The 20,923-nt window shown below is 46.8% G+C and overlaps 1 protein-coding gene across 1 annotated transcript in view; it reads right to left on the bottom strand.

Moving 5' to 3' along the window:
* The window catches only part of LOC144154865 (DNA topoisomerase I, mitochondrial-like), a 58,148-nt gene that overhangs the window by 21,546 nt on the left and 15,679 nt on the right, over positions 1 to 20,923 (bottom strand). Inside the window, exons 4-14 of the mRNA XM_077685943.1 lie at positions 19,020 to 19,350; positions 18,392 to 18,637; positions 16,435 to 16,538; positions 14,703 to 14,793; positions 11,381 to 11,520; positions 11,190 to 11,305; positions 8,499 to 8,743; positions 7,050 to 7,237; positions 2,341 to 2,629; positions 1,257 to 1,511; positions 309 to 423 (exon numbers count right to left, since the gene is read on the bottom strand). Coding sequence (XP_077542069.1) covers positions 309 to 423; positions 1,257 to 1,511; positions 2,341 to 2,629; positions 7,050 to 7,237; positions 8,499 to 8,743; positions 11,190 to 11,305; positions 11,381 to 11,520; positions 14,703 to 14,793; positions 16,435 to 16,538; positions 18,392 to 18,637; positions 19,020 to 19,350 — 2,120 coding nt within the window. The remainder of the gene's footprint in view (positions 1 to 308; positions 424 to 1,256; positions 1,512 to 2,340; positions 2,630 to 7,049; positions 7,238 to 8,498; positions 8,744 to 11,189; positions 11,306 to 11,380; positions 11,521 to 14,702; positions 14,794 to 16,434; positions 16,539 to 18,391; positions 18,638 to 19,019; positions 19,351 to 20,923) is intronic.

Raw genomic sequence — 20,923 nt, 5'->3', positions numbered from 1 at the left:
GCTGGGCCACCACCAGCAGTCTCAAAAGTAGGCCACCATACAACCCTGTGCATTAGCACCATTTGAAAGCAACGTACTGAACGAACCGTCAGAGCACACTGGAACAACACTGACAAATCTAGGGTGGATTTGCTTTTTATACGCACACAACAGCGGAAGTGACCAAGTGGCACCTGGAGGTCAGGCAAATGCTGTGTGCACGTGGTTTTTCACTACCCACTCGCTGCATTCGCACAGGTGTATACTTGGTAAATACCTCGACATCTCCCTGTTATTGTACAGCACATTTTTTGGGCTAGCCAGCATACCTTCCGTTAGTAGCTCCAGCTGCTCCTGAAGGGTCTTGGAGGCATTGTAAGTACGGAAGACCTTGGCAGTCAGGCCATCCATAAGCTCGTTCAGATGCTTGTTCAAGATGCTTGTCTGTGAGGAACGCACGCAACAGCCAATGTGAGCAGGCGCATACACCGGTGCACGCTATGATCGGCAGTACAAGCAGCAAGAAAAGCACGAGAAGCAAGCTCACATACCCTCTAAAATGAACACTATCTTCTAATGTCTTCACGCATAACTATTTATACATTCTTAGACTAACAGCTGGTAGCCTACACGCATCGTCTGTTTTCCTATGGGTGTGGTTTCCTAGCCATTTAAGTGCGTGTGTACATAACCAACAACTTATCAAAACTTGTCATCTTCGTTACCCAATGCTGACCCTCTTGTTCTACAGCTTATCACACTACGAAGCAAGGCAGCCCCACTCCCCAGCAGAGCAAGCTCTTGTACATTTTTATTATTGGAAGTGGGGTCACCATTTGTAACACGGATAAATCAATTCCATGATCCAAATGGATGTCTGTTGCAAAGTACAGCTTCTGCTTTCTGCATGATTTGGTTACTTGAGCCTTGTAAGAAGTGTTCAAATGAGCCCAGTAGCCATGGAAAATGGCACCGTGACAACAGTAAGCGACAGAGTTTGACAATCAGCGATGATTGAAAGCAACTTGTGCTCGAATGGTTAAGAAGTGGTGAAGAGCCACTGGTAGTCTGTTTCCACCCATCAGCCTCTGGTTCAGTTCAGGCTTTATTTCCCCATTCAGTGGGCACAACGAAACTTTCACCTTGCATCCTAATTGTAGTCAATCAAGCAAATACAGCCTTGCAAACTGCCAGTTTAGACGCCCGTAAAGCTGTGGCATTAAATCCTAGCAGAATTTAGTTAAAACTTCCGCTCCATACATAATAAAATCACTTACGTTGAGCCGATCAAAGAGGTCGTCTTGAGGCTTTTTGTTCTCCATAAACAGCTTCAGATTCTTGAAAACTCGCTTCTCAACTGGAACGGCATTCACATATCGAATAGAGTCCTTTCCAAGAAAGTCAAACTCCACAACAAACTCCTTGCCGTCCTTTTCTTCGTGCAGGGTGATGTGCTCCACTCGGAGAGAGCAGCAGCCCACAGTATCTGCTGTCTCACCCTCTTCTTTCTCGTTTCCAGCCCTCAAAGCGAGCTACAAGAAAGAAACCCAGAAATAGCTGCTTGCACTGTGCCTTGGCATGTTGCAAAAATGAGAAATAGAGTTATATACAACACACAAAACCTAAGCCAACCGACATGCCCAGTTGTTGGCCATTAAAAAAAAAAAAAAAAAAAAAAAAAAAAAAAAAAAAAAGAAGAAAAGGGATAGAAGCAACACCTTTGGCACAGCTTGTGCATGCCATCCTGATTCCCTGGAACGGAAAGTTCTACGAAACACGAAAACAGAAAAAAAATTCAGAGCACGCTTCTGTTGTATGATGTGAATGTTCTGAGAGCCTGTTTTTTTCAATTAATGTTCTCACGATGAATTAAAGTTAAGGTTGTGGTCACTGTAAAGAGTATATACCCTCACAAACCAATATAGGTTGGCCAGCCCGCTAAGTTTAGATTACGATCGCAATGTAAAGCCTCAAGTTCACTACACGTCAGTAATGAGGGGAAGGCAAAAGAGCTTGGGCTGCGTTTGAAACTTGCAACCGGCTTTGTGACAATTGACAGTCTAAACTACTGTAATTACATGGACAAGGAACAACCCAAAGGAAAGAGCCTCTGCTTCCTACATTCCAGCTCAATAAGCATATAGTAAAAAGGTGTTATCGAAATGTTGCAACTAGCCAACTTCGTTGAATGCTCACTCATGACCCACCGCTCTCAATCTTGTCACTCTGCACCGCCACCATTTAGACTATGAAAGCCAGATGTCAACAAAAGCTGACCCTTGGGAACAGGCACTTCCCAGTGACTATGCCATCACACATAAGTGAGAGCCTTCATTGTTCAAAATGAGGAAGAAACCTTACCTTGTCAATGAAGTACAGGGCTACAGAGCGCTGACGGATACGCATTTCCTTGGATTTCCAGTCGTTCATGTAGTTGTGCCGAATCTTGTCAACGCATGACTTGAGCTTGCGAGCCATCTCATACTTTTGCATGTCCTTCTCTCCCTTCAGCTTGGAGCTGGGGTTGAGCATGATGTACTTGGTCTGCCCCAAGATGTTCTCCGTCCACGATGACAGCCAGGACACCGTGTTGTCATGCCGCACTTCCTTCCACTTGTGTCCCGGCGGCGGTTCGGGCACCTTGGCCTCCCTGCACGTAACAACCCTACCTTTTAGGGACTGCACTCGTTTACACAGGCACATGGCCACCAGTGAAGCCAGTAAAGTCACAAACAGGCCAGAGAGCCATGATCATCCTTGGGTTCGACGCCCTAAAAATACTTTTTATCAACGGCGTAATTGCAGGAGCTTGAGCTGTAACCTAAACGTCTACCACTTCACTCTTTCGTTACCACGGGAAATTGACCGATTTTGAGGGGTCTAAAAAAACACTTTTTCTCCGTAGATACCCTCATATGGAAACGAAACTGGCGGCTGAACATCTGGCGGTGTTCAAGGCCGATTGGAAGCGTTCTCCTCGGCTGAACTGATATCCGACAACTTTGTTATCTTTCGACTTTCAGCTGAAGCTGTTATCACAGAAGTAAGGCGCGGGTATACGCCTCGAGCTTCGCGATCGCTGCGCCGCCTGCCGCCGCTTCTCCGCGGCGCTTACGGGATGTCCGCAGCGCAGCTGATAGCGGCCCATGCAGTGTTTTGGTTCTCTTTCACTTCTTTTTGCCTTTCCGCGCCCTAAACATCATGTTATTCTGATGTCTGTACGCAAATAGTACGTTTAGGGCACTTTAAAGAACAGCTGCATCCTGATTAGAGTTGTTAGAGTGCTCGAACGCCGACAAGAGCTAACCGGGGACGCGGTACTGCTCGCTTCGCCGCTCTTACGGGCGTCGCCGACGGCAGCGGCATATCACCAGTGTCACCTCCGAATATCTCGGGCGCAAGTGAATTCTGTTGATGCCTCGTTTAGACCTGATATTGACACAGTGAGAGGTAGGTTTCGTTTTGCAGCGCGGACAACGAATTCGGCCTTGTTTTTAATGTATACGTCGTCAAAAAATATCATTCGGGGGGAAGGGGGGGGGGGGGGGGGGGGTGATTACCTAATATACCTGGCAATAACTTGTGCGTTTTATAAAAATAGAGGCCACGCGAACATGTTAAGTATATTCCAAGTCTATGGGTCGCTAAATATGTGCCCACTTCCGCCTGATAGAACGGACCAAGGGGAGTTAATGAAACCACGGAAAAATAAATGGTCTGCCAAGTCCGGAAGCAATGTAATAACTCGTGCATGAAGAAGAGAGAGAGAGAGAGAGAGAGAGAGAAAAAAAAAAAAAGTGCAGCTTCGCAAATTCTAGAAACGTTCGTCTTAGTTTATAAGGTTGCACTCATTAGACCAACTAGATGTGGAATGTACTGATGTTTTCCAAGACAGGGGGAGGAGGAGGAGGGGCGCTTAACTATCGTTGTGTACAAATGCGGAGTGAAATCAAGGAAAGACCGTTTTAGAAAATCACACACAAGCTGCGCGTTCACCTTTATTTTTTCTACTTTAACGAACAGCGGATCACTCGGAGGACACATTTTTTGAAGTACAGTTAGGAAGTTCAGAAGCGATAAAAGGTGTCGTTGGAGTGAGTGGGGTCCCCTGATTCCACTTTTGTGCTAAATTCGGCAGGCTCCCTGTTTCGTATGATGATGTTTCGAAAAAGCGTTTAGTCACAGCCGCGGATATAAGCGGAGGATTATGTAACCGATGACTGTTTGGGGAAGCTCACCTCGCGACAAGACGACCCAGCCGCTGTCTCCCACATGTAATTTTGCATTATCAATATTACTTATTGAGTGGAATGACCGTGATATATATGCCACATTGGCTTGTTCAGGGTAGTGATCAATATCCGAGATATAAAGCGAACTGGCGGGCTGTCAGGTATGCGTGCTCCACTAGATTATGAAACCACACGAAACCGATTTACATCGCAGTGTAAAGCCGTAGAATTTGCATCTGAACGAACGCTGCTTACGGAGTTACTGTTAGTAAATTTCAGGCAGTGTAATTACAATCAGATCCATGCATATATGCTAGTTTTGTGACGCCAGCTTGTGACACACACCTGGCGTTTATGCGGACCGAATGTACCACAGTAAGGTCGCGTCAGAAGCATTTACACTCTCGTAAATGCACCACGTTTGCGAACAGAGTGACTGCTCCACATAAATATGTATTTCCAACGCATACAAACGGAAAATATCAGTCGCGAACGTGCCTCAAAAGCAACGGCGACATTAGTGAGCGGGCCAGCAACTCCCGCGACTGCTTTCGAAACGGGCCGCTAGGGGGATTTCAGTGGCGCCCCTACAGGCAGCGCTCGAGGCGTATAGTGGGAGTACAGTGGAATCTCGGTGATACGAATTCGGTTGATACGAATTTCGTTGTGATACGAATTTTCAAAATTCCCCGACCAAAATGCATTGTACGCAATGTAAAAAAATTCGGATGATCCGTTCGCATTTATCACCCGGTGCGGATGATACTAACACGCGAGCCGCGAGCAGATGACTGCGGCGTGGACGGGAGGCGGGAGTGTTTGTGCGGCCGTGTGGCCTTGGTCGCACGGAGACACAAAATCATTAAGCGTGAACCACATGGAGCGTTTTCTGCTCACGAAAACGCGCCGCGCACGCCACAGGCGCGCTGACGCCACCGCGAATACCACCCGCATGCGGCGCGCGGCGCGGTAAGCCGCGGCAATATGGTGGCGTCAACGGCCGCGAAGTAGGGCGGGTAGCTCGACCGACCGCTTCTGACCGCTCTTTACGGAACAAAAGAAGTTGCTTATGAAGTAAGGGAGCTGATAACGTGTCCGAAAACGACACTGTAAAGCATCGTCCGCGCGGCTAGGGAAAGCGCCTATCAAATATCCGCCACCGTGGTAAGCCTAAACATCTCCGGCGGAGCCAGCGGGCTGTCCGGAGCGCTTTCAAACTGCCGCCATGAAGAGTGTGCCTCCCCGTTGGCGCAGGTCGGCAGGCTCCTCCCACTGCCGCGCGCGTCGCGTGTCATTTTACGAGCGAGGTAGAATCTGACGTGGGGGCGAAATCGTCGACGCGGGCGTCAAACGAACGCGCGCGCAAACGCCGACGCGCCCGAATCGCATGCGGTTGTTCGTGTGCGCGCGTCGCGTCGGCGATGAGCGCGCGTTTTTTGACGCACGCGCTGACGATTCAGCCCGGCACCCAGGCGCCAGCCTCTGCCTCGGTTACCGCTAACGGCATTGGGAGGAGCCTCACGACTTGCGCCAATGGGGAGACGCGCGCCTCATTGTGATTGCGGCAATTTCGGAGCGCTAGCAGCAGCTGGCTGGGCCACCTCCGCGGTGGATATTTGGCGTAGATGACATTTTATAGTGCTTCTCCCATACTGCCAGCTCCTTTCCCGCATGAGCAATTTAATTTACACCTTGAGCTCCGTTTTAACAAAAGATTAGACGCGGTTGCTGAAGCTACCTGCACCTCTTCGCGGCAAGAGCCGACGCCATATTGCCGCCGCCTGTCGCATGCGCAGCACATTTCCATTTTTTCTCGTTTTCTGATGATACGAATTTTCGTGTGATACGAATATTTTTGCCGCCCCTTGAGATTCGTATGACCGAGATTCCACTGTATGTGCGCCGTGCTCGTTTCAAAGAACAGTAGCAGGCGACGGAGGTGCCATGGCAAATCAGCTTGTAGCTGGGTTACTGCATAGTAGCGCTAAATATGAATTTCGCAACACAAAAATGAAACCGAAACTGCTGGAAACTGGCTGAAAATGACAGGTACACTTGTTAGGCATGTGGGGAACCGTCAGAAATAAGCTTTGACAGAATAAAGCTACCCTTTCTCTGAACCACAGATCACAAGTGAATAGCTGGTGTCATTTTCAAGTAATTATCACCTCTTAACGCTGTTGCATTACAAAGCTGATATGTGGTAATTGACTTGCTAGGAGCATTTTGATAAAAAAAAAATTATGGTAATACAGCCTAACCACGAGCGGCATGTTTTTTTGTCCCTTTTTCAAAAACACACACACCTCAGCTCACAAAAAACGCCACCAAAAATCTCGATGTCGCTGGAGCAGGAAAATTTAAACTGATTCTAAAAGTGCAGTGCATAGACTAACCAATGGCCACATCGGGTGTGCAAGAAAAGACTACAACGTAAAAGAGGCAATATAAACCAACGATCACCAGTGACCGATCTGAATAGGCGTGGTAACTAAAGAGTTAATTGCCCCAAAATATACTTACAGGTGAACGTTATTTCATAAACTCCTCTGCCAAGATTCCACTTACCTAACAGGCCTGCTACAAGCGGGCTAGACTGCAGTGAAGGGGCATAAGGTTTTCAACATTTTAATTTTATAAAGTTCCCAAAGGAGGACGTGTAAATAGTTTAGAATTTGTGGCTCTTGGAGGATGCCCCCCAGTTTATACACCATACGGCTTTCACATCAGCTGAAAGATTACAACCATTTTCAGTCGTCTATGAGGATGCACACTGGCCAAAATGAAATGCAATGCTAAAGTTTGCTTTTGTATAGCAATACATGAATACCAACTTACTTTCCAATATTGATTATCACATCCTCAGGCATGACCCGACGTTTCAGCATGCCCATCTTTGGGTGCTCTCCGCGGCCACGAAACAAGCCAGGTGGCTCAATTTTGAAGTTGCCAATCTTCTGCTTGTGACCGTCAATGATGCAAAAACCATACTCCTCTACCAATTTCTCATTCTGGAGTTTGATTGCCTGAAAGCAAAAAATACGCATTGATGTAAGAGGCACTGCCAAAGAAGAACTAAAAGCAAGTAAGCACAAAAGGCCCATGCAAGCACACTCAAAAGCTGGCCTCAAAGCTAGGGCCCGGAAGTCTTGCTTGCTGTATTTGGAAATAACAGGCATAGCTAGCTACCACCAAGCACACACAGAAAAACATAACATTTATTCACGAAAAAGCTGCTCAAAAGATTGTGCAATGTGTAGAGTAAACAACAGATACAGCAAAATGCTTAGTTAAAACTGCACTACACTACTGTTGATGGGTGCAGTACTTTGCTAACGCCAATGAACGACTTGCTGTTGTGTCAGACATAGCTAGCTACCACCAAACACACAAAACATAGCATTTACAGTCAAACCGCGACGTAACGAACAACGTATTCTTTGTAACTTCAAGTGTATGCACACCGTGTATATTCACCCTATGTGTAATGAAGCCCGTTTGGCGAAATTTCAATGTAACGAAGTAATAAAGAGATGGTTTGGCTTACTACCCCGGCAGATATTGCATGGGCGCTTTCACTAGTGGCGCGGATGATGGTTTATAGTACCGTTTTCGCCCCCATTATAAGCTCATTTACCGCACAAGCAACTTCGTGTGTGGCTTGAGCAGCATTTTAGAGAGCTGTTATACGCAGTCGCTCGAGATCCCCACACCACTTCGCGGCCGAAGCCGCCGCCGCTGGCTGCGCCGAGCGCAGTGTGCGAGTGTTCCGCGGCAACGTCAGCGCATGAGCGGCGCGTTTTCGCGAGCAGAAAACACTCCAAGATACCCTCCTCTCCAACGCTCGTGGCGTAAAGAGCACGCCACATTAAGGAAGTCCGGCGAAACGAAGCCTCGGCGCAAGATTGGTGCAGATTTGAAGCAAAACTGTATGGCTTGTCTTCAATAAAAGAAAAACATCTCGCTTGACTGAAGCAGGGTCTAAGGCCATTAAAATTTACACCAATGTGAACATAATAAAATAAAACGGACAAATGCCATTGCTCCATGCAGTAGAGACCCCACATATTAGATGCCTCCTTGTTGATGTTGGATACGGCTATGTTTACTGCCTGGGCAGTGTACAGTTTCCTGTAATAGAGGCCAGCCATTAAACCTCGCGCCCGCATGCACACAAAAACTTGAGCATCCTAATGAAGGGGGAGGGGGATTGTATACCCCCTTGCCAACATAGCTAAAATGTAAAAAAATTATATATACAAACGAGGTAAAGATGGAGGCACATACCTGCTTCTCTTCCTTGGTCATGGCCTTGCGCTCCTCGGATTTGAGCTTGTAGTAGGCATCGATCTCCTTGAAGTTGCACTTCTTGAGGTCCGTGATGAGCTCTTTCTCCTTAGCTGTCATGCACTTGCGCCAATCTTGGAAGAAGTTCTTGTTGAAGGCTTCCTTGGCCGTGTAGTCGTGGTCAAGCATGCGGCCATAAAAGCCAGCCACCTCCTCGGCCTCGAGGCTCAGCTTCACTGGGTTCCCTGCAAAAACCACACCGGGATTTCATCCGACACGTCAGCAGCAGTCGCTGCTACACACTAGCCGCATTCTTTACTTGGAGGGTGTAGCACAATCTGCAATTTACACACTCACTACTCTGTCAATTCCCCTGCCTCGTATCTTTGAACGCTCTTCTCACAGTCCCAATTTCCATTTCTAACCATTCCACAGAACAATATGAGACGTAACTTATTCAAGGTTAGACCAATTAATAGCTCAGCAATGTATTTTCTCTTCATGGCCGTGCCTTTCAAATTAGAATCTGAGAATAACAAGTGCAGCAAGGAAAGTACTGGAGTAGGAGAAAGACTGCAGTGGAGAGCTCTAGGTTAAGTTCCTTGAATCGCCCCAAAATATCCTATACATAGGCACTAGCTGCACTCAACCATCCCGAGTCAAAATCCCAGCTGGCAACCGAATACCAGAGAACTAAACAGCCTTCGCATGCTTGTATTCTTGCATTGCAGTAATTACACCCCGGCAGGATGGCTTGCAATTCAGTGAACTCGGTAAACTAAATTAACGGTAGTTCAAATATATAGCCTATGCCCTCAGGGGAACACAATGGATATCGAAGGGACGCTGAAGATAAAATACAAGTTGAACTAAAGAGAAACCTAGAAAAAAAAACTGTGTGGGAGATCACCAAGGTGATTTTAGTTTCTTTCAGTGCAAAGCCCAACTACTCCACTGGATCATCATACGACTTCTTCATGGACCTGCACAGAGACAGCTTGCAAACTAAAATAAGTTGGCTAAAGTCAATTTCATTAATGCTGACCATCTACTAGTTCCCCACTATACAAAAAGCACAAAACGGACAGTCCTGCACAAGACTGAGAGAACGTACTCCTGCAATATTCAACGTTTTGGTGGCTTGGTCATCAGGAGTATTGGCAGATGGAATAGTCTGAATAACCACGACAAAGTAACACAATGAAGTGACTAAGAGGACCCCCGTGCAAATACTTCGTCTTTAACTCTTTCGGGACCGCCGGAAAAAGTGATGAAAAAGAGAGGTCTCGGTACAAATTTTTTTTTTACATAAAGCAAAGGCACCAGCCTGCCTTAGCATATACCAAAATGCAGCTAATTATATGTTCTTTTACATACAATACCAAGTTTCACTTCAACACTGACGATAGAACCATGAAAAAATCTGAAACTAAGAACTTCGTAAAAAAACTACAGAAAAAGATAGAAAAAAGCGTAAATATAAAAATATTAAAAAAGAATAAAATTATTTCAGGATATACAAAATCTAACACAATGCTTTGTTTCTACATTGAAAAAGTTTGATGCGGCTAGGTGTAACTGGTTTTTTGTTTTGTGTGTGATCTCTTTGGCACTAGGACCATGGCTACCTCGTCACCCAGGTACACGCCGGGCTCTTGTCTCGCCAAAAACTTGATCCGTTTCTGCGCTGGTGGCAGGAGATCACCACCATAGGTAGTTAACACCCTAGCGAATAAATATAAACCAGCCACAACATAGTTCGAGCGCACATACCTACTCCAGAGCCAATTGAAACTGAAACCAACACCTACCTTTGAGCGCGATTTGATGTTCCAGGCTGATCGACACCCGAATCCTCACTAGAGCTGAAATCCGATCTCTAAAGCCGCATTTCGACTCTTCACTGCCACTCTCATCATTAAAATCCACAGTAGAAGGCGAAGATATGCGAGCCGAGACGAGGCGGATTTCTTATCGCGCTCGCATGAGTATGACGCCATGTTTGTTTACATTCGAAACCACTGCCCGTCAGAATAAAATATCTGATGCGTTGCCGCCTGGCGATAAAAAAAGAAACTTCACAAAAGAGAAAACTCCAGTTTTCAAACTATCTCCTAGATGTCGCTAGGTGTTCCATCGAGCGAAAATTTGTATTCTGCAGGCGCGCGAAACCAGCGATCATATGTGATCGATGGCCTATGGAGCGGTCCCGAAAGAGTTAAGCCCTGCTGGGATGCAAGAGTGAGCGTGCTACGTACACTGAGATTTGGGCGACATGTTTGTTTTTTAAAAAAGAACTTGTGTGTATTCTTTGCCTTCCTCCAATTATGGCTTCTTTCCTTATGACACACAAAATGCCAACACTGCACATATAGATGCGCGTAGTACATGTGAGTGGTGAAGCTTGTGCAAGGCAGATGTCGTGTTGTCACACACGGCTCCCAACCCTCTGGCACATGAATGGATCAAATGTTTGCTACGTGGATGCCTAGCACTAGGGGTTTCATTATGAGCCAGGTGCAGCATGCAGCAGGAGAGAGTCTGTGCCACCAGGGGTGACGTGACCGGGGGACTGTCCATTTTCCCCTTCCTCAGAGTCGCACGATGTGCTCGCAACTTCAAAGGTGAGGCTTCATCGTGGGCACTACAACTGGGCTACACGGGTGGCCGGCTCGGGTGTAGGAGGCTCACCGTCATAGAAGAAGCGCACGTTGTCCGGCAGAGGCTCGTACGCAGGTGCGAACACTGGCCCCCTGTGCTCCAGAGTGTGCCACTTCTTTCCATCGTTCTGCTTCTCCTCTTCCCACCTGCAGCACAACCGCCCGGCATGAGCGACACCACCGGGAAGAAACGTCACAAGGGCATGATGCTGCAGCACATACCACTTCCACACTTCAACCTCCTCCTCTTTCTTGGCCTTGCCTCGCTTGGTGGGGCTGCTCCCTCCAGAGCTTGGTTCAGCCTTCACCTTCACCTCCACCTTGGCCTTTTTGGGCTTCTGGCTGGCTGCTTTCTTAGCCGGCTGCAGAGCAAGGAGAAGTACAACACACCGCGAAAATGGCAAATGTCAAGCCTCAGAGTCAACAAAACAACCAATTACAGTCTACACCCGTTACAACGGACCCTCTTAATCCGGAAAAAAATGTCCGCTGCAATCGAAGTATGCAGTATCCGAACAGGGGAGGGGGGGTATATGAGTGTAAAGTGGAAACTTTGACCAGTATTGCATATACATGCTATAGACAATTTGTTCTGTCGATGTGCCTGCAGCCTCTCTGCACTGCATTCACGCGGGGGGAAATAATCGCCTCATGCTGTTTTTGAAGGTTACCACTGGCACTTGGAAAAGGCCTAGCACATGTGGTCAAGTGCATAGAGACGCACGCTAAGCTGAGCTAATAAAGCAACAAGGTAACTGGAGCAGTTACTAACCAGCTATAAAAATCAGTCACAGCCAGCACAATTAGCCAGGCTCTTTTCAAACCCTTTGCGATGAGGCAGGTTTAGCCAAAATTGTTCGTGAAACAATTCGGATCGCTCCCAGACGTTCTCCGAAGGCAGCTTCCGCATTTTTAATGATCTTAGTCGGGTCAGTAAAATAGCTGATACAAAATAATCTCATGAAGTACAGCTGTGAAATCGGAAGTTAGATCAGTTGGACTCCGCACAGCCAGCGGCAGATTGCACAACATAGATGGGAACCATTGCCCTGCTTGAGGCAATTTTTACCCCTTTCATCAAATGAAACGGGAATGATGCCTGCGCGGGAATAATAGATGCCGAACCTCACTGAGCCCGAGTTTTTTTATTACATAAAAAAATTGTGCTGAGGGCAGACTCGACCTCTGGGTGTGCCACTTAGCACGTTCGAAAGCGCTGTTCTTCAATCTCACTGAGTCACGTTTTTTGGCAGTGTCCTTGTTCTTGACAGCCGAGTGGACCGCCTACTTAGACAGGCCTATACTTGTAGTGATGTCAGCCTGTTTTTCGCCATGTTTGACAGCGTTAATTATAGTTGGTTTCTGACAGTGAAATCAGCTACCCTGCCCATTGGTTAAAGGAGCCATGAAGAGAAAACACAAGTTTGGTTCATTCAAAAGATTGTCTCGTTAGAATCATACTGACACCACTTTTAACGTAAACTTCGCTCAAATAAGCTACATAATTAGGAAAAACGGGAATGGTCATGCGACCCACCAGCTCATTTCCCGCAACAAAACCTATGATGTCACATGAGCTAAGCTCTGCGATTGGCGGAGGCTGGCAGAAGCAGACGCAAATTAGGTAGAGCTTACAAACTAGACGAACGAGCGATTTGCGCTTAAATTTAGGGCACATTCTTTACAAAGCAATAAGAATGATGGGACAAACAGTGGAAGTTACGAAAGCACATGTAAACATAGAAGTACTGATGCGTTCTGCTGTTCGTACTGCGCACAGCATGCTTGGTTTAGCTGCACAGCACTACGGGGCTTGGGGTTGTCTCAGACGACACTGGCCGATTGACGCAAGCAACGGTGTCTTACGTGACCCCATTTGTCGAGCGAGCACTGTTTCAGGGAACGAATATTTTCTCCCAGAACAAAAACAAGCCAGGTTTAAATGCGGGCAAAAACAAACCAAACGCTTGCCACGGTATGGTGGCGCCATCTAGGTTACGGAACGTAAAGAAACGCAGGAACAAACTAACACCGCTGTACAGGGTGGAGACAACCTTTGAACGGTCCCGTGCCGCCGCAATTGGGCCAACGGGCTCAACGCGTTATTCTTTTCGTTTCCCACGAGACCTAGCAACGCGAAACAGACAATATGATTCAAACTTCTTCAGTAAACCACGTTGCGGCGATAATTTTAGCGCGGTTTTGACACAATGACTTGCTTCGGCGGCGAGCGAGCAACCGAAAATGGCGGCGCCAGCGTATACGTGTCTCTACCCTGTACGGCGGATGCGTGAATGAAGGTACTCTAGGCTGCAGAGCGGTCGGTTCCTGTGATGTCATTTAGGACCACGAAAACGCACGATTGAGCGGGAAAATCAAAATTTTAACCTGATGTTTAATTTCTCAGTGAATAAAGCACCGTTTGTATCCGGACAAGCGCTGGGGGCACTATAAAACACGAAATCTTTCGAATAAAACCAACTTGCATTTTGTCTTCATGACTCCTTTAACACAAAAAGACCACCGACAATGGCTTCACTGCGCCAATGACTCGGTCTATATTGCCGACAATGTTGGCAGACATAGTAGTTTCCCCAAGAAAAAGACAAAAGAAAAAGCACATTGGGTGCTGGCACTGCGAAAGTCTGCTATTAACATTTAGTCAAAGCAATTCTTGCCCAAAATCTGGTCTGCTATAGCCGCGTTCGTTATGAGTGGAGTGGATTCCACTTAAAAAGCATGGGGACCATACAAATCAACAGAAATGGTCTATTGTAAATGGAAGTCCGTTGTTGCCGGATCAGCTGTAACGAGCATAGACTGCACTACTTACATAGCCTACAGTCTTTAATGCTGACAGGCACAACAAGGCACAGTTTATGTAGCCATCAACTGAACCTGAACTAGCAGACATGTACACATTACCTCCCAAAAGTAATTAAATACCGTTACTCATTACTCTCCCAAAAAGTAACTAAATATGCTGCTCATTACCGATTCTTAAAAAGAATGCGTGAGTTACCCGATAAGTAACGGTGGCGACCAAACGCACGACTGTTTTGTTTCATGGTTCATTGTTCTCTTTTTAATAATCATTGCACTCAAGCAGTAGCTGCCTCGTGAAGGTTTTAGTGGTTATGTTTCCCTGCTTTCTCGAAAATTCATATCCGGCAACGCTGAAGAGTCCTACTGAGTTGAAGGAACGGCAGTGTTGTGCAACTAAATACGTTTCCTGTTCCTTTTTTTATTTAAAAAAGTAACTAAATACGTTACTCGTTACCAAAAATAGTAACTAGGTAGAAGTAACTCGTTCCTTGTTAAAGCATTATGTACAAGTCTGTGAACTAGCATACAGCTGTGAAGGAATAAGTGCATTTCCCTTGACCGCAGGGGATTACGCAACAGAAGCCCACAAAGCTACTAGGCAAATCAAGCCTGGACAAGCTCACAGGTATGCTTATTGCCAGCGTTACTTCAAGGCATCCTGCGTTATTATACAATGGTTGAAAAATGCAATAAAAGACAGCAATAGTCATTTGCATACCTTTATGTCATCCTCATAGTCACTATCGCCTGATTTTCGTTTCTTCTTTGCCTTTTCTTCCGACTTCATCTTCTTGGCTGCTTTTTGAGATCTACGAATGAACATTTTCTGTTACTACTTAGCTTAAAAAAAAGAACAAGGATTCACGCCACTCAGTAGTACAACTTCCCAGCACTAGTTATGGTCACTGATTCAAGCAACTACAGTTAAACCCTGGTGATACGATCATCGTTGGCACGAACTTCAGTGTGATACGAATTGATGTATTGGCTGAAATGCATTGTTTACAATACAAAAAGCGTCGGCTGTTCCAACGCGTAGCCACACCACTGCTGCAGATCGTATCGGAGAGAGAGAGGGTGATCTGAGTGGGATCCAAGTTCCCCAGGTCCAACTGGCTACGTCACGTGCGATCTCTTACTGGTCCCTCCCTCGAGAAGACTGGACTATGCTGGCCGTGCCAAAGGGAGGAAGGTGGAAAGCGTCCTTGAGCACACTCGCGCCAACCTGCATTCGACAGCCATCCGTTGACTTCTTTTCCATGGGGTGAAGGACCCCCCACCCCACAATCTGTTGGCCCGACCTTCGCATTTTTTTTTAAAATCGTTGTCATTCTCTCTCTGTCTGTTGTTGACCTGTGTTTGGTTGCGCTTTTCGCCCCAGGGAAGTTCGCGCGGTCAGATACTTGCACACCGTTTGCTGGTCTTAGAGGGAGCTTGGTCCATCGCCAACATCATTTAAAGAAAAGCTGGACATCCTTCATACGGTGACCAAGACCCAAAATAGAAATGCACCGACCTCACCAGGGTTTGTAAAATCCCTAGCACACAATTTTACGCCTTCCAGAAGCCGTAAAAAGAAAATGCGAATGGATATAAGAAATTTTTTTCTCCTGCAAATAAATTTATTTACCTTTCACTTTGTGTATGTTTTGATGATACGAATATTTCACGCGACCTCGTGAAATTTATATCACAGAGATTTTACTGTACATAGCATTTGCACCACACGGTATGATGAGCCAGAAGTAGAGGCTACAATATAGGTGCACCCAAATAGGCCCTTTGTGAGCACTCTGGAACATAGATACCTAATGTAGAGTCCAAACGTAGATACCCAACCTTCACTGCATTTCTTAATGCGAAATGCGGTACTGTGGGTGCTTGCGCATATCTCCTTAGTTACCACAGTGGCTGCAGGGGGGGGGGGAAAGGCCACCTTGCCCTGCAAACTGGTTGCCTCTACTTTTCCCACTAACGTGTTCAAATCTGGATTTCTGGTGCTAAAGCTGGGCCTCTAGGAAAAATGTGTTCGCTAGGGCACAGTGGCGACCTGACCTCTTCAGCAGTCAACAAGTGTAAGTGAAGGCTGCCCTACAAGGTTAGCACGGGTTGACAAGTGTGCAGAATGACATCAGCGGATGAAATCAACCACATGTTGACTCTACCTTCTACAGCCACTTCTGAGAGGAGGCAACTAAACTAAGAAAAAGGGGGAAAAAAAAAAATAGTTTTGGTTTGTTCAAACTAGTTTTCCCGTCTCTTTACCCAAGGTACGAGCCACTGCTCCCATGGCGCATGTTACAGATGCAGCAATGTTCCAGTGATGACTGCATGTTTTCTCAGCCACTACCAGGCTTTTACAGACAGACGCACAACTCACGTAGTACTAAAAGCTGGGAAGTACACTAACCCGGCACCAGGTCTCCATCACACAAAAAGGGTAAAATTACCTGACAGAAAGGGGCTCATCTTCTTCTGAGTCACTGTCTAAAGCATGTTTGCCTTTCCCAGGAGCCTTCCCATCAGGGAGTCTCTGCTGCGGCTTGCGTGCTGACTGCAGAGTGAGGACAAACAACCACAGGCGCTGTCAGTCATTTACAGAACCCAGAACCACTATGGTGCGCTCAACAATACCCCAATGTGCACACTGAATCTGAACGCTCGCACTAAAATAGTTTAGAGCCAAAACTGAAGGTAATGCTTACAGGGTCATTCATTCCTGCAACATCGAAAACATATCATGATGTAGCCGGTTTATCCACAAACAAAAAATTAACAACGCTGATGCCGTGTGTACAAAACATTGTCAAACCGTCAAAAAAAAATCTACCCAGCTTGACACTTTTCCATGGAGGTTGCAGGGATGGAGCAATCTTCCCTAGCACACTCCGGTCACATGCACCCTGCTCCCAACAACTGATAAACAGTCAGGAATGGTGGTGATGAATGACATTCATTGCTTCGAGTTGAGGTGCTGGTGTTAGGGCACTCGCCCGATGGGAAGTGCACAAAACTAATAACCTTGTACTGGCCTCCTACAGCTACCAAATGCAATGCCATATAAAAAATCTTCCACAGAAGAAAAAAGAAGAAACACTGTTACTCGGCACAAACTGCCTAATAAAGAATGATGCTACAATGCTACTTATGCATCTGCACTTATGCATTCTTACACCACGCACGTCAAAATGGCTTGCATGCCAGGTCTGGAATAGCCAAACCCAGTTATAAATACATTAATGATTTTTGCAACCGCGATTATCTATCAAATCACCTATTAAAACAGCATTTAAAACAAGTGACAACATTCCCTGCCTCAGTAAATAATCCAGTCTGTTCACTTTGTTTGCTTCCCGACAAGTCAACTTCATCTTTCTGATGTGTATCCATGTCAACTAGGCTGAATTTATGTCATCCGAGTCCCTGACAATTTGGAAACCGAAAGAGTGAAGCACATGTAGTGTGCCTGTGGCATTTGCCTTTGCGCTTCCTGCCTCTTTTTAGTCAACTAACACTATCCAAGAACACGACGTGGCAGCACTGCAACAAGCAGTTCATCCTGTGATGGAACACATTAACCAGTTGACGGCGCCAAGCTGGTGCACGGTTATATCTGACAAACTGCAAACGACAACTTCAGGAATGACCTCATTCCCACATACTTCAAGAACCGGCTTGAATTCACGAGAAATAGCCCCACAACAATGTCAGCAAAGTATCGAATCCTTTGAAACAAAAATATTGGTGGGCTACTCTTTTTAGAATCTGTAAATTAAGAAAAAAGAAATTAACTTGCTTTTGAAGCTCCCAATGTGACTGCCATGCAATGCAAAGTTTAAAACCTTGTCAAGCTGCAAATAAAAGAATGCCCAGATATAGAAAAATCGCCCACGTACAATAAGAACGCATCACTCTCACTATTGTAAAGCGTTCCTCTCATTTCAAATTGCACCTGTACACCTCCTGCGGTGTGTGTAGGGTTCAGAATAGGCACAAAACGGTTCCTCATCACCTCCTGTGCACACGAGGCATCTTAAATGCTAGGAGGTACATAACGAAATGTTACAAAGCAATGCACAAATGGAGGGAGCTGTCCTGGACATGCCCCACTTTTTGTCCCCTTTTTATTGCAGAATTAGTACCCACAAAGTAGCCCTAAGTTTCAGACTTGGTTGGATTTACGAAATGCTAAGCTCATGAATCAGAAGTCATGTAGAGTGCTGTTATGACAAGCCTGCCCAACTATCCTGGACTAACCAGAATAGTTTTCTGCCAGAACTGCCCACCAAGCATGCTAAACCTTGTGCACCATACATGCTGACCATGAAGTTACCTCTGCCCCTTAACTGCTAGCAAGGGAAAGCCCCCTGCCGCCCTCTGAGAGGCAAAGTGAAAAACAGAGCGCACCAGGGGCACGTCGTCATCGCTGAGCACCTCGCCCTTGATCTCACTGATGTCAACAGTCTCGGTCTCGAGGGTCATCCGTGGAGCAGGAGGGTGGGGTGGCGATGACACTTCCAGCTTCACCTTGACTGGGGGAGGGGACGTGCTGTCCTGGCTTGCCTTCTTTGGGGTGTCGGCCTCATGCTTGACCTTCCCCGACAATGAAGGGTCGCGGTGCTTCTCTGATGAGCTCTTGTGCTTCTCCCGGTCCTGCAACGACACTGCAAACTGAGCCCCTCGCTTCATTTACCCGCGTGGCACAATGAGGCTGCTTTTGAAAAACTAAAAGAAAGAACTCTGCCATGCTCACAAGCTAAGAAAATGCACCACTGTGATGACCACTGTGGCCACACAGTGCAAGACACCATGCAGCCGGACACGCAACACCTGTCCTCCATTTGAACTGCAGACAGTGAAACTGGCCTGGTATGTACTCATCATTCAATCTACACCACTGTGCAGACAGTCACTGTGACCTCACCCAAGGTTGTAATAAAAGGACACTTTTTTACTCCCCCACCGTTTTGCTCCAACTACTGTCGTCACTGCCTGAACACAACAATTGGAAGCAGATGAAAGTGAGTCAGCTCACTCTGTCCCGGTGCTTGTCCTTATGCTCTTTGTGCTTGTCCTTGTGTTTTTCCTTGTCTTTGCTGCTGCTTTCCTTGTGTTTCACCTCTGTATATGGCTTGCCCTCCTTGGTGGCAGAGGGTTCCTTCTTCACCTCTGAGGGCTCTTTCTTGACCTCTGGAGTCTTGTGCACTGACAAGGGCGAAGATACAGCATCTTTGGGCTTGGATGAAGAGGAGGAGGAGGAGGATGACTTGTGCTCCTTGCTGCTGCTGGAATGTCCTTTCGAGGATGATGACGAATGATGGCCTTCCTTGTGCTTTGAAGAGGAGGCAGAAATACTGCCACTGGCCCTGCAAAGACACACAGCCTCAGTTGCAGCCAAACTTGGTTTTCACGAAACTGGGCACCACCAGGTCAAACCCGATTGGATCAAAGCAAGACATTTTGAACAGCACCACAATGCTTTTCAGACCCGACTAAAAGCATAGGAATTCTGTGCATCAAATCTACTTCCAATCCCACCTCAGGCTCTCGATACTCCGCCAAGAAAACGGGGCCCAATTTGTTTGCATAGCTTTCGAATTCAAGTTATTAAAGGTGTCCTCACACTAAGATTGTGTCACACACTCAGCAATCATAGTCTTCACCGCCAAATCATGATTTCCCCATACTGCACTAGAGCCGTTTGTTAATTGCCTTGCTCTACAGATAACTGTTATTTCCAATTTCAACCACGATGAAATCAAACTGCAAGCCCACAATAATATTTTAATTTCGAGTTGCTTTAACCAGCATCAGCACAAATTAAGCTTACAACACTAAGCCAAGCGTCGGAAAGTAGCTGGCATGTCTTCTGCTTTCTTTCCCAGCGCTGCAAATGCCACGCCCCAGCACACTCCAGTGGCTAGTGCCAGCACACACCCCTTGCACCGCCAGAGTCCGCTTGTGTAGCATCATGTGCTGGCTTCCCACCATTCCCAGTACTAGAGTTAAAATAAACACTGGACTTGTCGCGCCACCTGTCAACAAGCTACTACAGTCCAACCTCGACGTAGCGAACTTCAATGTTATGAAACCCCCTGTAACGAACCAGGAATTTTTTTGAGCTTTAAGTGCATGCGTGCCACATATTTTCAACCTCCGTGTAACGAAGTCCCGTTAGCCGAAATTCCAGTGCAACGAAATTTCATGGGGAACAAGGCACGGAATTTTGTTGTAGAAGTAGATTTTGGGAAACACAAGCGCCGAAACGGGGTCTCAATAAAACACAAACAGCAACATGGGCTGCCCAATGCCGTGGATGCAGTGAGCCACGGAGACAGTGAGCAAGCTCCTTGCCTACAAACTACGTATGGCGGCGCCGCCGCTTTGCCCTTTGTTCGAGTTCGCTCTTGCTTGTTGGGTTACATTGTTACAGCAAGTGCGCAGCAAAGCATTTGTGGGTCTTTGTGAGCCTTGTGCACGCGTGCTTTTCCGGCGGCAGCTTGCGCCTTGGCCAGAAAGCGGCTCTCGCTGCGTGCGGCAGTGGGAGGAGCCAGAAGACTCTCGCCGATGGGAACAAGCGCACCCTATGGTGGGAGCTTTGAAGAAGCGCTCAGGGATGCCAGCTGGCCCCACCAGGGACGATTCGGCTTTGCCCACATTATCAGCTTCTTTCCCGCATGAGCAACTAACTTCCTCTGCCCCTTGATTTGCTTTGCGTTTCAGCAAGCGGTTAGAAGCGGCCGCTAGAGCTACCCGCATCGCGCAGGTGGTCTCCATGGCTGTGTCAGCACACCTGTGGCTCGCGAGGCGCGTTTTTGCATGCAGAAAACGCTCCATGCAGTTCCCGCTGATGCTCACGTGGACAATTAACCCTTCCAGGGTCAATGATGTACATATACGTCATCGCTTGTATGTTTAAAGAGCGTATCTTTGCATGTG

The sequence above is a fragment of the Haemaphysalis longicornis genome, unplaced genomic scaffold, assembly GCF_048455015.1.
Source record: "Haemaphysalis longicornis isolate Haplotype H1 unplaced genomic scaffold, Haemaphysalis longicornis Haplotype H1 scaffold_1, whole genome shotgun sequence".
NCBI classification, from domain to species: domain Eukaryota; kingdom Metazoa; phylum Arthropoda; class Arachnida; order Ixodida; family Ixodidae; genus Haemaphysalis; species Haemaphysalis longicornis.
This window is presented reverse-complemented; position numbering and strand designations above follow the sequence as displayed.